This window comes from Temnothorax nylanderi, unplaced genomic scaffold (assembly GCF_030848795.1).
Source record: "Temnothorax nylanderi isolate EJ_2023f unplaced genomic scaffold, tnyl_v1.0 TNYL_tig0174_pilon, whole genome shotgun sequence".
Lineage (NCBI taxonomy): Eukaryota > Metazoa > Arthropoda > Insecta > Hymenoptera > Formicidae > Temnothorax > Temnothorax nylanderi.
The window spans coordinates 291855-306969 of record NW_027249236.1 but is presented as its reverse complement, the minus strand read 5'-3'; the positions used below and the strand labels follow the sequence as shown (position 1 = coordinate 306969).

At 33.2% G+C, this 15115-nt stretch overlaps 2 protein-coding genes and 1 long non-coding RNA gene across 5 annotated transcripts; all 3 read right to left on the bottom strand.

Moving 5' to 3' along the window:
- Positions 1 to 1808: 1808 nt before the first annotated feature.
- Positions 1809 to 5906, bottom strand: LOC139778162 (aminopeptidase N-like). Its single transcript, XM_071716005.1, has 7 exons — positions 4590 to 5906; positions 3677 to 3957; positions 3155 to 3369; positions 2686 to 3030; positions 2524 to 2593; positions 2250 to 2363; positions 1809 to 2011 (listed from the first exon to the last, which is right to left on the bottom strand). Exons 1-7 carry the CDS (start codon positions 5059 to 5061, stop codon positions 1856 to 1858), a joined length of 1653 nt encoding a protein of 550 aa, XP_071572106.1. The 5' UTR covers positions 5062 to 5906; the 3' UTR covers positions 1809 to 1855.
- A 2771-nt stretch (positions 5907 to 8677) lies between these two features.
- On the bottom strand, positions 8678 to 14893 carry Upf3 (UPF3 regulator of nonsense mediated mRNA decay). Of its 3 annotated transcripts, none has more exons than XM_071716009.1 (6): positions 14555 to 14893; positions 12625 to 13039; positions 12356 to 12507; positions 10397 to 11057; positions 9895 to 10115; positions 8678 to 9182 (listed from the first exon to the last, which is right to left on the bottom strand). In XM_071716009.1, the coding sequence occupies exons 1-6, from the start codon at positions 14702 to 14704 to the stop codon at positions 8970 to 8972; spliced, it is 1812 nt and encodes a 603-aa protein (XP_071572110.1). In that variant the 5' UTR covers positions 14705 to 14893; the 3' UTR covers positions 8678 to 8969. The 3 variants fall into 3 exon arrangements, with proteins under 3 accessions (XP_071572110.1, XP_071572111.1, XP_071572112.1); XM_071716010.1 differs by having other exon boundaries at positions 10406 to 11057; positions 14555 to 14892; XM_071716011.1 differs by having other exon boundaries at positions 12625 to 12834; positions 14555 to 14892.
- Positions 11395 to 12348, bottom strand: LOC139778169 (uncharacterized). Its single transcript, XR_011719497.1, has 2 exons — positions 11856 to 12348; positions 11395 to 11754 (listed from the first exon to the last, which is right to left on the bottom strand). It is a non-coding gene; the product is annotated as an uncharacterized lncRNA (long non-coding RNA).
- Positions 14894 to 15115: the final 222 nt, after the last annotated feature.

Genomic DNA, 15115 nt, shown 5'->3' with positions numbered 1-15115 from the left:
ACTGCCGAAAAGCTGATGCGAGTGCAAGGTGCAAGTGTTAGTGAAGGGTGCGGCCATATTGAATTAACAATAAGTCACTATCGGGTGTTCAGTTGCTCATTGATGTGCGTTTATCTGCATTCGTTATTACAGTACATAACGAAGCAGGCGAATGTTTTTGTGTTAAAGATTGGTACATGTTATCAATAAGTTTGTAAGTCATGCCTTCGACGTGTAGCGTACTTGGATGCCGAAATCGACCACTACTCCTGTAGTATTAAACCCTTTCTTTGGACATTCGGTATATGCCAGACTATTGTATAGAAATCTTGTATAAAACCACTTGTATAGAATAGTAATATAGCATATCTTGACTAAAATCAACATGGCGGCAAGCATCACGGGCGAGATGTCTGTCAGCGGTCTAGTATTGTATAGAAGTCTATGATAATATCTAAATATTATTTTATAAATTAAAATCTCACATTTTTATCCGAACCCCAGATTTCTAGCAGTTTGTGTTTGGACACGACTCCCTGCGACTGCAGCGTTTGTACTATTGCTTGAGTGCGTGGTATCAACCTGAAAAATCGTATTGAATTGATGTAATCTATTCGATGAATCAACGTGAAATCAAAAGGAGATAGAATAACGATTTACCTGGCCCATGACTTGGTGATGCTCCCAGGTGTCGTCAGCAGCGACGGGACAAATCGTTTCAGCTTAGGGCACACTTGACCCCTCCAAGAAAGAAATACGCTAACCACTTGACACCGTCCACGATGCTTATATCCATCGATGGTAGTGCCCATTCGGCCTTTCCGAATGTACCCGACACGCGGCAAATGATCTTCCCGGTTCATTGATTATATCTATAAATACTCTTTATAAATAAGTAGGAAAAACATTATAAAGCAAAATTTGTTATTTAATATTGTTAAAAGCTAAAAAATCTGATCAAAATCTGACCTAGACTATTGAGATTAACCTATTTTTGAAATCTATTGGATAAAAAAGATTTTCGACATGTGATGAATAAATCAACTTGCAAAATTTCTGCGAGAGAAGTTTAGATAGATTTAAGATAGATATTTAAATTTTGATCTTAGTATACTGGCGTGGTTTTTCCAAGTTTAAATATTTTAATTGTTATAGAAAACTCAGGTCAAATAACAATTGACAAATAAAACTTTTTTATCGAATTTTCGAAGTAGAAAAATTTTTTTTGAAGATCAAATATCAGTACGGAGTTTGAGGATTTAATAAATAAAAAGTAATAATCTTTCTTATTAATAAAATGTCTTATTATAGATATATATATATATATATATATATATATATATATAGTACTAAATATAAATAAAGTTACTAATTTGTTAAAGCTATTTCTGAAAAATCTGACCAGACTTTGAGAGCCTATTTTTACTATTGGATAAAAAAGATTCATGCAAACATGTCTGAATAAACAACTTGCATTTCAAAAATTTCGAGAGTGTTAGATAGTTTGTAATAAAATGCTGCGAGAAAGATATACTATTGCATGAGGAAGTCATCACACTTTTGATTTAGTATAAATGTTTACTTGAAATTTACATTGGCTATTTTAATAACAAATAAATTTTTGAAAATTTATTTTTAATATTTTAGAAAAAGTCTGTAATAACTTGAGTACATTTTTTTGGACACATGTCCGTATAAACTTTTTCTATCCTTAAGATCAATAGTCTATAAGCTTGGATCAGAAACATCCTGTACATAAAAATGAGTAAAATGACTGATAACTATTAAATGTATTAAACTTAATTACGCAATTATCATAAAACATCAGGTTTATAGCAATTAATATATTTATTTTATAATTAAGTTTATTTTACAACTAAGTATGCTTGCATTTATCGTCTCCTGTTATAAAGTTAAACGTACATGAATACGAGAGAATATGTCTTTTGATTTGAGATGAGCGTAAGTCTATCTTGCTTTTAATATTCGACATTAATACACTGACGTAGTTATTTTTAATCATTTCGTATCTCTGCAAAACAATTTCAACATTATGTACACACTGTAAATCTTATACAATAATTAATTTTGAAGTAAGATATTATAATATGTTGCATAAAAAATGTGAAAGAATATATATTACATATTGAATATTAAACACATGAAGTATACTTGTTGTGCACAGCTAATTGTAAACTTAAAATAATATTGATGCTCGGATAAGTATTTTAATTGTAAGTAAGATCATATTTTTGGATTTGTATACAAACCTCTTGTCTGGTAAATGCCAAACCAGTTACGTCTGTGCCAGAGAACTCATCAGTTCTCCAGAAAACAGCATCAGTTAGTATTTGTCTCTGCATATTCTCCACAAATTTTTTTATCTAAAACAGATATTACTTCAACATTTTAATCAAAATATTTATAATCTATGAAATACTTGTGGTATAATCTGAGATATGAAGTCCGATTAATAAAAAGATAATAAGCAAAATATAAGAAGCGTTTGACTTATTGTTAGAAAATGAGTAAAATGAAATTTACCTTATCAAGATGATTCGGAGAATACACATGATTTATAATGTCAATTAATGCTGCAGTTGTACTAATTTTTCTATAAAAACAAAACAGACATAATATATAGTTGGCATATATAAACTATCATAATTTCAAGTAGAATATATTTATAAAAGAGAATGTTATTACTCGGGCTTGATTTCGACCCAATTGGATAATATGTAATTAAGTGCTGATTCGTTATTTGCATATCTTTCAACAATATAATGAAACATATTAATATAGTCTCTCGGTATAATCTTATTTTGTTCTTTTACTCGAGTAGAACCCCCCATACGAGGTGTTGATTTCATTCCTTCCATTAACATTAATATGACTTGACGATAGTTATCGGAGCAAGTCAAAAATTCTAATATTTTGGTATCACTTTGATTTAAGTAGATATTATATACTATATAAATGGTAACATTATCCGCTGTCGACAAACCATGGCAAAATGTCCACTTTCTCCACCACGGCAAAGAATAGTCGATTCTAAAAAGAATGATCGTAAAAATTGAACTCGTATTCTTATAATCGCGATAGAAAAAATAATTTATGAAGCAATTGGAAATACAATAAAAGTATAACTATAAAACAATGTTATACGAAAAATTACGCAAGATTTAATAGATGCGATCTCAATTTAGCGTTAGCTTCTCTCCTGCAGTCAACATCGCCAAAAACACACGCCCATTTTGCGGCTTCTTGTCTCAAACTTTTAAGAAGGTGATTCTCGTCCTTAGGACACTCCTCGTTATTCTCGTCGGGATGACACTCTTTGTATCCTATTTTACGAAGAAGTGGAAGAACCAATCGGCTAAGTACTATTTCCTAAATGTTGTAAAACAATATAATTTTATCGTTAGTCAATTTTCAAATATGTAGCATGGGAAATATACGTTTAATTAAAATTTTAAACAATACAAGATACTGATATTTCTTTATTCATTTTTTAATCATTGCATATATTTTAATATTATGGCAGACGCACACACATTGTATACATATAATCGATCAAGGGATGCGGTAGGGTCTCGCACGTCATGTATTAATTTTTGACAAATTACCTATTAGTTCTTAATACAAAATCGATGTTCTAACCGTACCAATTGCACATAGGTTTTTTAACAAAACTTACTTTTATCTTGACTTGCTGACTTTCGCGAAATGGATAGATATATGACATGCGTTCAATAACTTTAAGCATGGGATACCATGCTACATAGTCTGTCTCTTGCGATAAATAGCTCGTGAGTTCCCAGAATATGGAAGAATTAAGTTTGCCCGACATCATAAAGTAAAACGCGTCGTCGATGATTTGAGCACGATTGAGAACATGAATTTCCGCATAGTTCTCAGAGCTGAGAAAGCGTGCAATTCTTGTCCAACTCTTGTCATCATAGTTGACACGATAATATCCTGTAATATGATAAACAAAACGTTATCTGCCAGTAAATCATTTTGATATCGCATTTGATGAAAAATATTTCCAAACATTATCTTTTTACTTTTGAATCAGATAAAAAGAATGTTTAAATCTGCTTGTGTTGTAAATAAAAAATTCGAATTAATTATCTGTGCACTTATGAAACATAACATTAAGTCAAGTATCCTGGAGAGATTTACTCGACAACGCATTTATAATAGGATAACATGAAAATTTTTGCAAAATTGATCTTTATTTCTATATATTATACGTATTACTGTGAAAATTGAATTAATGACTAATAATTTGATTATTGCACAGCTGACAAAAATATGTGTTAAATATTATAAATTATTAATAAATAAAAATCAACATCAGGTGTTTGCGTGAACAAATTTTAACGTAATATAATGTAACTAAAATATAAATATAAAATATAAGGAGTAACACATTTAGAATAAAATAAAAGAACTTATAGAAAATTGTGCAATTCCAACGACCTTGATTCTGACATACAACCGTATGTTAAGATTAAAGTGATTGATCCCTTTTTTACAGTTTTACTAAATCTTATCATATAGAGCAGACACAGAAGTATAATAAAATGCAATTGCTTAATATTTACCAAGCTGTTGAATGTTAAATATTATCCAATCATCTTCTGAATAACTTGCATTAAATCCAAAATCCACATACGAAACTGGTGGTTGTAACAAAACACCAACTAAAGCATTAAAATTGATATCCGACTGTGTAGTATATGTCACAGGAATCCACCGAGCCTCTGGTGTATTGTGTATCGAAACGTTAACTGTGGTATAGTATTCAGAATATTGCATTACATTTAGAACAGGATAATGATTTTGCTTTATCCAAGGCTCCATCATTTCTGTTATGTTAAATTGTCCTGTAATTACTGCTTCATTATGCGCAGCTTGCATGGCAGACCAGAAATCGTTCGGAGAAGCTGAGCTAACAGAAATTTGCAAATAAAACTGATTAGTGTAACATTGTATACGTACTATATATAAATTATAGCAGATCACATCAAGAAAAATAAAACTACTACTTAATTTATACGTGCTGTATGTTTGCATGTCTGTATCAATTTATATGATTTTTGTATATAATAATATAAATAAAAGAGATATATTAATTTGAGATATAACTTAATTGATTTATTAAAAGATAAATTCTTCTAATAAATAATATGTGTATTCGTTTACAAACGTGAGAAGTAAGTAGATACGTGAATGATTAATATAAATTTGTGTAAGAACATGATTAAATGATAGAAGAGATGAAAAAAGATATGTATCTCATGCATGCAGTAAAGAAAAATTAATTGAAAATGAGGTGATTAGTTTGTGGTTTATTTAGAGTTATTATATTATATCTTAAATAAAGATGAAAAAGTTCAGAAAAGTTGAGGAACAATAAAGATGTAAAGATATATAGATTCAATGGCACACATCATGTACCTTCTTGTTCGAAATTTTAGCTCAAGTAATTACTAAAAATGTAACATACAGCATTTCTAATAATCTATTACCTCATTTCCAATTAAACATTAAACACATACAACATTCCTTTATTTTTATAAGTTATCTTTATAAGATAAAACAAAAACTAATTAAAAAAACATTTAGTGTAAAGTAAAAAATAGAAAGAGAAAAAAAAATCAATGAAATCTTATATGTCAAATGTTAATAAAAGAGATAAGAAAAAACTATCAAACATAGAAAAAATAAGAAGAAATAGTAAAAATTGTAAAGAAAATCTGGTTTATTTGAGTTAGAAATATGAAAAAATGCTAAAAAACCGACATCAGAACACAACAAAATAAATTATCACTACAGAAATACACTAAGACATCACTTGACATGGCAACAATAAAATATAAAAATAAAGAAAGATATGTTTGAAAAAGAAGAAATGGAAGAGAATATAAGACAGGTAACGAAAAAGTGCTAGAAATTTTGTGCTATAAAAGCTGTGCAAATAGAAATAAAAAAAGTGCTATTAAAATAAATATAAGCAGAAATTTTAAAACATTTTTATAATTCAAATATAATGCAACGTTGACATTGCAGATCTTACTGCAAATCTTACATACTTTTGTATTATTGCAAATACGCTTAAGATTTGTTTTGTATAAATTTATATTAATTCTACAAACACCTTAATGGATTAAGTGTTGTAACATGAGCAGTTAAGCTCACTCTTAAACCGCCGAAAGGATTATGTACTTTGCAGAGAAATCACAAACTTTTTCTAAACTTTCTTGACTATTTAATAAGGAAAATTGTTTACTCATTTACTTTTTTTAATAGTTGCATTCTTTTCGTTTCATGCGCGATATTTTAACGTGTAATACAAAATTTATATATACTGCATATAGAACTATCATTTAAAGATGGTCTTACAATTAGTAAAAATCGAAACCAGTAGGGAGTTGATCATTTTTTTTTACATCTGCAATGAGTACGTACAGTAAACAAAATTGAAAGGAAAAAGGGGAAAAAGATCGTCTTTTTACGGCACATATATTCGAGCACTAGGCTCCCACTCGGCATGTAATATTTCGTAATATTTCAGAAACATTTCTGCAAAATTCTAATGTTTCTGAAATGTTTCTGAAATATTAGATGGGCTCTTATTGGCCTCGAATTAAAATTATAGTCAACTCAGTTTTTACCACCCCTTGCAAAATATTAATCTTCTCTAAGGCCGTTATTCATAGTCGGTTCTTATATTTAAGACCGTCTTAAGTACAATCTTAAAGTGTCATTATAACCAATCACAGAACCGTATTAGCATCTTAAGATATTACCTGGATATTACTTCAGACGGTCTTGAAATAAGATTTGACTATAAATACCGGCCTATATAAACGCACATTCTTTAAAATAAAATGATATTAACATATTCTAGATCCCTCTAAAATTCTATAAATTTATTTCAAAACTTTCTATTTAAATGATTAAAATATCGCATATAATGTGCAAGTTCTCGGTATAGCTAACAAACTTTTAATTTAAATCTTATTAATAGTGTTTATAGAGAAAGAAAATGTTTTTATACTCACTCTTTATGTCCATCCCTGTTTACGTATGAAGTTATTGAAGTTCTGAATAAGCCTCCCGATTCAGCCACGATACCCGAAAATACGATATTCAGAGTATAATTATATATAGGTGATAACTTATGCTTGAAATCAAGAATGGCAATTTCCTGCTTGGTAACATATATAATATCATGTAAGTTATACTTCAATGCATTTGCACCAACACCTTTAATCAACGTGGCATTAGTTATTATCAAATTTACTGAGTGTAAACTTATGTTTGACGGAAGGTTGTGAGTGTTGATTGTTGTTGTGTCGAGGCTGATATTGCATGTGCCGTGAAAAGTATACATGTCGATGTCTAATTCAATATTATAATGTCTCGGTACTATATGAGCAGGCAAACGGAAATCAGCTGTGAGTTCGGGTACCGCGGTATCGAACAATATGCCGAACTCGATGTTTGGATTTCCATCGGGAGAAAAAGCCGTAACAAAGATGAGTATTAGATGGCCACTTAGTAGGAATTTTATAAATTCCATAGCACTTTTCCAAATAGATTTCTGGTATTTTCAGGAACGTATCTTTGCTCGAAGACTAAGAAATGTAAACAAAATGTAATGTGAAAATTCAATTTTATTCAAAACTTGAGAAAAACAATAAACTAAGGTCAGGCTCGTGTTTGCAAAACAGCCGGAAAGGTCGGTGGGATGATAAACTAGCAAAATAAAATTACAAATTAAATAAAATGTGATTTAACTATATATCTAACTGTCGGAAGTTAGACAGTCCGATATAAATCACATTTTGTTTAATTTGCATAATTTGTAATTACCTAATTTGCTCGTTTATTGTCCCACGACTTTTTCGTATTTAGTTGGTTAGAAAAATTAATTGTACAAATTTTTATTTAACAAATTTACAATTAATGTAGATAAATAATAATAGTTTTAGTACAGATACGGGCAATACGTTAACTTAATTGCTATTGTGTAAGGGGTATTAAACATTTCTTACATTTAATTGCGCAAACAAATCCAATAAAAATTGAAATTTTAAAACATTTCTTTTTTTATTGCAAATGTATTGTGGCTCAAGAATGATATACTGTTTTGAGACGTTTTAATGTTAATATGACAATTTTGGGAGAGGTATCTTTGATAATTGTAAAACTATTATGCTTGCATTCCACACATGTTCTTATCTACACATTCAAAGGGTAATATGTAAATGTTTTATTTCCGGTGACTAATTTTTGATCAAATAACATTAAAATTGTGCTAATAGGTATATATCTACTTTTGTTAGAATTAATTGTAATGAACGCTTACCGTTATGACTCCTCAATGCTAGAAATGTATCTATAAGGTCCAGTAATGCCAGAAAGCGGCCTATGTAGCATACTGTAGCTGAGTGACTCCATCCAAAGAACATGGTCGCTTGAGATGCGCAAGCAAATTTGCGCAGCTGAGTCGAAAACGAAGAATTGTCCCTACTACATATCCTTATCCTGTAGTTCACTGTTTTTGCTTTATACGATAAAAGATTTCAATAATCTTTGGAAAATTGTTCAAAAAAACTCACCTAATCATTAAAATCGATATTCCCATAGTTGTTCTAAATATATTTTAATACAAAAAACCATATTGTATTTATTAATTCTTTATTATTACAGTAATAAAATTGCATCTAAAAAAAAAAAGAAAAGAAACCCGCGAAATGTATGATATAATCAGACTGTGCGTGAAATGTTTATCTAACATATGCTTATAGAATTATCATTTTAACACATGTCAAAGATGGCGGTATGTTTTATACAGTACGAGGAAAATTATATTATACATGGCGATGAAAATTCTGCCGTGCGCAGAAGTCAAAGCGTCTTTCGCGAGTCTGGTGGAGTATGTCCGAATGATAAGAATTGGAAATGAGAATCTGTTATGCTACATCACGAGTGATGCTACGTTTGAACGTCATTGAGCGTACTTCCGCGCTAACTTTTCCAGACTTGCCGGTCGCGGAAGAGACGCTGGGATTTGGCGTGGGGCTCTGCGACAGGGATGCCCGTTCGTCGTTGGATTTTTCGCGTTCCAGTCGTTGCTTGCTAAACTTGCCCATGCCAGGTCGGTAAATCTCCATCGCTGGACGATCCTACAATCGATTGTATAGTCAATCAATATTTTCACTCAAATTAGTGTGTTAATGAGATTGATAGAGAAAATATAAATCTTATGTACAAGCATCGAAACCAAGTATAGGTTTTATGAATAATATATCACGGAAAAAAATATAGATTCGCGGATCTTAGAGAATTAAAAAAGTAATTGAAAGAAGGGATACATTCCACGTTTGAGAAAGTATGTTTACTTTGCATATTTATCATAAACCCTTGACGCTTTTTTTTTTACATGCAGAGACATACTATTGAATGATGCAATTTTTACCTGATGTATCCACAAATTACACAATACATAGCTCTCATCTTGAGATACTGATCAAATCAGTACTAAAATAATTGCTTGTTGAGCAAAAGATCCTAGGGTTTAATTTAGGGAATTCATCTTGCATATATGTATAGCATTAAAATTTTTGAATGAAAAAATATTCTACCGCGATAAAAACAAACCCAAAATATGTATTTCATTTCAAAATTACTGCGAATAAACAAATTGCAATATTGCGATTATTTCCTTGGAGAAACTTTCAAACAGCCTTTCTCCAGAGGTGGACAAGAGACTTACAACACTTGCCCGTAAAAATTGTGATTGTAACGAAATTAATGAGAAAATCAAAGTCCATGGGACTGCAGTTTTACATTGGAGAGGCTTAATTCGGGCTATAATGTCATCGAAGAAGCTCTCACCTTATTTCGTATCCTACGCTCCAATCGTGGATCTTTCTTATCTTTTTCTTTTTCCTCGTTATCATTCTTCTGGAGGTTACTTTGGCCTCCTCCATCTAACGATTTGTGACGCCGTAAGCAATTGCCATCGCCTGCACCGCCTTCGCCGCTACTTTCGAGAGAATTACGCCTCTTTACAACTTTTGATTCCTTATCTTCGGAATCGTCCTCATCGTTGACATCTGTGCAAATGTGTTCGTTACATCATGTTACATTTGTCACAAAAATATTCGTACACAGATATCCTCCCTCGTTTATTTAGCGGATTTACAAAATCGATTCTGTTGCGTTGCTAACTAGATAAACATTCGTCAAAATGTGTACTTATTTTACGACGGGAGTAGCTTCTATCTAGTTTTATATAAAAGGACATTATTAAGTTCCTGAAGATGTTGGAATCAATAACGCTAAAAAAAATGAGGGAAGAAGTAAATGCTCTTGTATGATAATTATACGAATAAACCTTTTTCACCTGCATTGACTGAACCGGTTCCTTCTTCCACACTATCCTGGTAATTCTGTACCGCATCCATTGTTATCCTATCCTCGGCAGTATTATGTGGCTCACATTCATTGTCTTTAGCATGCCTTAAATCGTCTCCATTGTATACCGACTCTTTGCCGTTTCCAGTTTCCTTCTCCTGTACGATATCATGTTCCTCCTTCGCTTTCTTTGAATTTGTGTTGTCGTCCCCGTTGGCGTCGGCAATCTGTTTTTTCGTTTCTGCCAACTTTTTCTTCTCTTGTCTCATTTTTTCATAACTTTTTCCGCGTCTTTCCTCTACCTTTCTGTCTCTGGGCTCCCTAAACTCTTCCTTCATCTCATACCTTCTGTCGTCTCGGAGATCGATCCTTCTCTCCTCTCTTTCGTCGCGTCTTCCGTAAGGCTTTTTCTCATCGTATCGCCGTTGCTTGATCTCTCTTTCCTTATTCCTATCGTCAACTCGCTCTCTATACCCTTTAATGATAGGTTTAATTTCTCGATCTCGCATTGATTTCTCTCTTATTTTCTCGTCTCTTTTAGTTCTATTTTTCAGCTCCTTCGGCGAAAGTTTATCCCTCTCCTCTTTGTTCTCTTTATCGTCTTTGCTCGATTCTTTATCCAAATCTGGATTCCTTAAAACCTATAAAAAATTAAACACTGTGCATCTATTTTAGAATATCTATGCTATTAATTTAATATGGTCAGTATCAGATAAACATTTGGCCTGATTTTTGTGTTGATGCCCATTATTCCTTTTTTGCCGCCTGCGGCAACAGACCATTGGACAAACTTGTCAAAACGTGAAGGGATAATGGTCGGCGACATGAAAATCAGGCCGAAATATTTATCTGATGTCGATCACTGTTCCAATGTAGTTTATTGCCTTTTATCGTCTCACAGACTCTATGCCGTTTTGCGCATGTTATTTACTTCTTCATAACGCTTGTCTTACAACGAAATATGAGCACACTATCAAATATATAAATCAGATCTTTTTTTTTTAAATTCTCTTCAAAAATTGGGTACAGATTAAAACAGTTACAAAGTATCCTATATATGGATGTATGGAATTACATAAAGTTTCAAGAAAACCATAAATATAAAATTAATTGCGATAAATATGCGATAAACACTCCTCTCCCGAGAGCCACCACCAAACCAGCTCGTCAGCATCAATTTTTCCGTCTGTCTCACGATACAGCAGTGGATCAATTCACAAAGTTAAATCCTGAGCTGATTCTGTCTACACGCCGCATTGACGTAACATACGATTCTTTCGGCGTAAACATTGTACCACAGCTTTTTGCAGGTCAAAGTCAGGAAGAAATTCGCGGCTACTAGCGTAAACGAAAAGAATCTCAAATATATTCTGGCGCATTAAAGATTTCAACGGAGAAAAATATGAGTTCTTTCTTTTGCTAATGAAAAACTTTCTTACATGATCGCCTTTGTAGAAACAGAAATAAGTTTTGCAGTTAACTTGATTACTGCCAGTTAAATATCGTTTCTTGACATCAATGCTTCTAATCGGTTTTGTCTTTTTAACGTGCTCGTAAAACCTTTCGTGAGTCTTATAAAATTTCCCTTGCACCCGTCTGTATAAAAATCTATTGAGAAAAACCTCTTCTCTCTCTCCGTATTTATATGTACTTCCGTTTTCGACAAAGCATTGAAAGAACGCGTCTTCAAATTTGACATTTGTGGGGTGGCGAGATGTGGGAAAATTGGGTGATTGTTCGTCTTCCGCATTATATATATGCTGCAGATGAAAATCAATATTTGGTATCAGCAAATACAGTAAAGAATGACATATACGCAGCACGAAACTGTCTTGACCGAATATTGGATAAGAAATAATTACAAAGCAAAATGGTTATTATCCCATAATATTCCGTACTGTATTTGTTGCCAGTTGACGTATCGATTCGATTACTCTACCTTAGAAATAACAGGATCGTCTTTAGTCCTCCGTCTTTCTATATCCCTCCGTCGCCTATCTTCACGTTTTTCGTCCCGAAGACGTTGTTTCTCTTGCTTACGAAGCTTCAAATACTCGAGCAGTGGAGTTGTCGTGATCTTCTTCACTGTATCTGTACAGTACAATCATTATAATTTTAAAAGTTTTCCTTTATACGCATACATGTATACGCATATATAATATGTATACATCTCTTTACTTGAATATACACAAAACGAAAAGCACTCACTGTCTGGTGGTTGGTAAGAATACTCGGTTTTCGATTGGGCTACACTTGAATCAATGTCCTGATTTTTTAAATTTTCTAAGAAGCTTATGTAATACGGGTCGCTCTCGATGGTGCCGCATTTGAGATCCTTTTTCTTGCCCACTCGTTTCTTTGGTAATCTTTGAAAGGGTGCAAACTCCACTACTGCGGGATATTCCACACCTTTAGAATCTACGAAGACGTAGTTATCAAACTTCTCCCGAAAAATGAAGATGTCTTGTTGCTCCATGAAATTAATATAGGCGCGACAAAACGCAAACTGGCCAAGGGACATGTCAGCCTTTACGAAGTACATATAGTCATGTTCCGGCAGTGGTGAAACTTGCTCTAAGAATTGATCCTGAGTCATTGTTGGGGGCAACCTTCTGATCACCACCTAATCCCAGTTAACAACATAACATTATTTCGTATACACTTCGCAAAAAATATTAGTTTAAAAGATATAACTTCAGGTAAAAATGTATAAACACCTTAAGTTTGTATTTTCTAAGACAATTGATCTCAACATTAATATATCAATTACCATGTCATATGCATTGTTCATATATGAATGACACTGTTTATGAAAGTATCCCATCATTCAATACGAGCAACATCAAAATTTCATTTAAAAAACCCCATTTCTCCCTGATGTTTCATGGCAAAAAAATAAATTACAAAGAAAAACATATTTGGTTTCCCGTGAGGTTTTCATAAAGTTGAAGGTCATTCATATATGAATAATGTAATAGTATGTTTAATCTGAGAATAGTCATCTAAGTCTTTTATTGCGTAAACAATTATCTGGAATATTTTTTACTCCAATTAAAAGTCATTATTATTAACTATATATTGTATATTATTGACTGTTTTACAACTTATTAGTACATGAGATATCTTGAGCCCATGTATATAAATTTACCCAGTATTGCCTTAAAAAAGTAAGGAGAAATAAAAGAAAATAGGTATGGATTTACAATCCATAAGTGCTGGTCTACAATCTTGCTTTAAAGAGTATTTAAGTTCTAAGCCGTAAGAAATGGACCAATCACAATGGAATGTGAGGAGAATACTCGATTGTGATTGGTCAATTTCTTACGGAGCTAAATTTCTTAGAGCTTAAATACCCTTTAAAGCAAGGTTGTAGACCAGCACTAAAGAAAACTACTGTGACTGAGCTTCACTTTCTCGCTGCTGAGATGCAGCGAGAAAAAAGTGGTTACTCCTGGATTAAAGAATTACTTTTCACACAAGCTACTTATCAGTATTTTTTTTATGCCTCTCCAGTTAGCGAAGACTGAAGCATCTTCAACAACTCGTCACATAGGCCTATTACGTCCATTTATCATTAAACTTTTATTCTGAATCTTTCTCTATATATCATAGTCTAACAATAATGACCTATTGAGTCTTTGACTTGATTCTTTTAATGTTTTAAGTCACACAACTGTCCATTTAGGTCATACATACTACAGATGGTACCTGATGTATGATCATTCTAGGTCTGTTAATTGTATATGTAACATACCAATCAATAAATGAAATATTTTATGAAATATAATATGTCTGCTTATATACTCAAAATATTAAACAACCTATATGGAAAGTTCAGCGTGGAATACCGGTGAAAGAGATACATATAGCATGGAATGTACTAATGTTGAGGGAGTTCGAGCGTTGTTTAAAGAATGTTCATTGAGCTCGTACAACTGATATCTCTGTTCAAGCCTGAGATCATTTTACGCTTCAAAATTTTACTTAGATTTAAAATCCGGCCGGTTCTATCAGCCGAGTTATTTGACATAACCTATGTCGCGTCTCGTACTGTCGTTAGAAAACGTCGGGGGAAGCCATAAAAAACTGCCCTGTCGCGGCGAGAGAAATTCGCATCCGTTATCGGGTCCGGGCGAACCTTTGTTATGGGACGACATTTTTCTTTCTTGTTATCTTTGGCCTTTCCGACATCCGACGAAGTGGTCTGCGTGTCGTTCTGCACGGAACAGCTGTCGGTCTGCCCAGCAGTCCCAGCACCCTCGGACTGCTGCTGCGCTTCCTCGGTCATTCTGACTCACGACACGCGCTCGCGATCACCCTCCGAGATTCGAGGAACTTTCGTTGCCGCGCCGGACTCGCACCGGTCCAAAATATATGTCGTACAATTTTGCCCTCAGGACGATCAAACGAAGGACGTTTGATCCTCTCCGCGTTTACGCGATTATCGCGGCCATCTTGGCTCGATCCTGGCAGTCCTTGGCACGAAGGAGAAGGCCAATTGGCTCGCGCAGACAGAACGGACGGAAACGCTTGCCGCGCGGCAAAAATCAACGTGATCAGCCAATCAGGCTTTTTCGTGAAGTTGATTGGCCTCTCCCCGCGCGATAAGTGTCACTTCGTCATGAACCATGAAGTTGTCAGCTGTTTGGACAAATTCAGTGGACGCGCTTTGCGGGAGATGATCGGATCGTCGCCACGT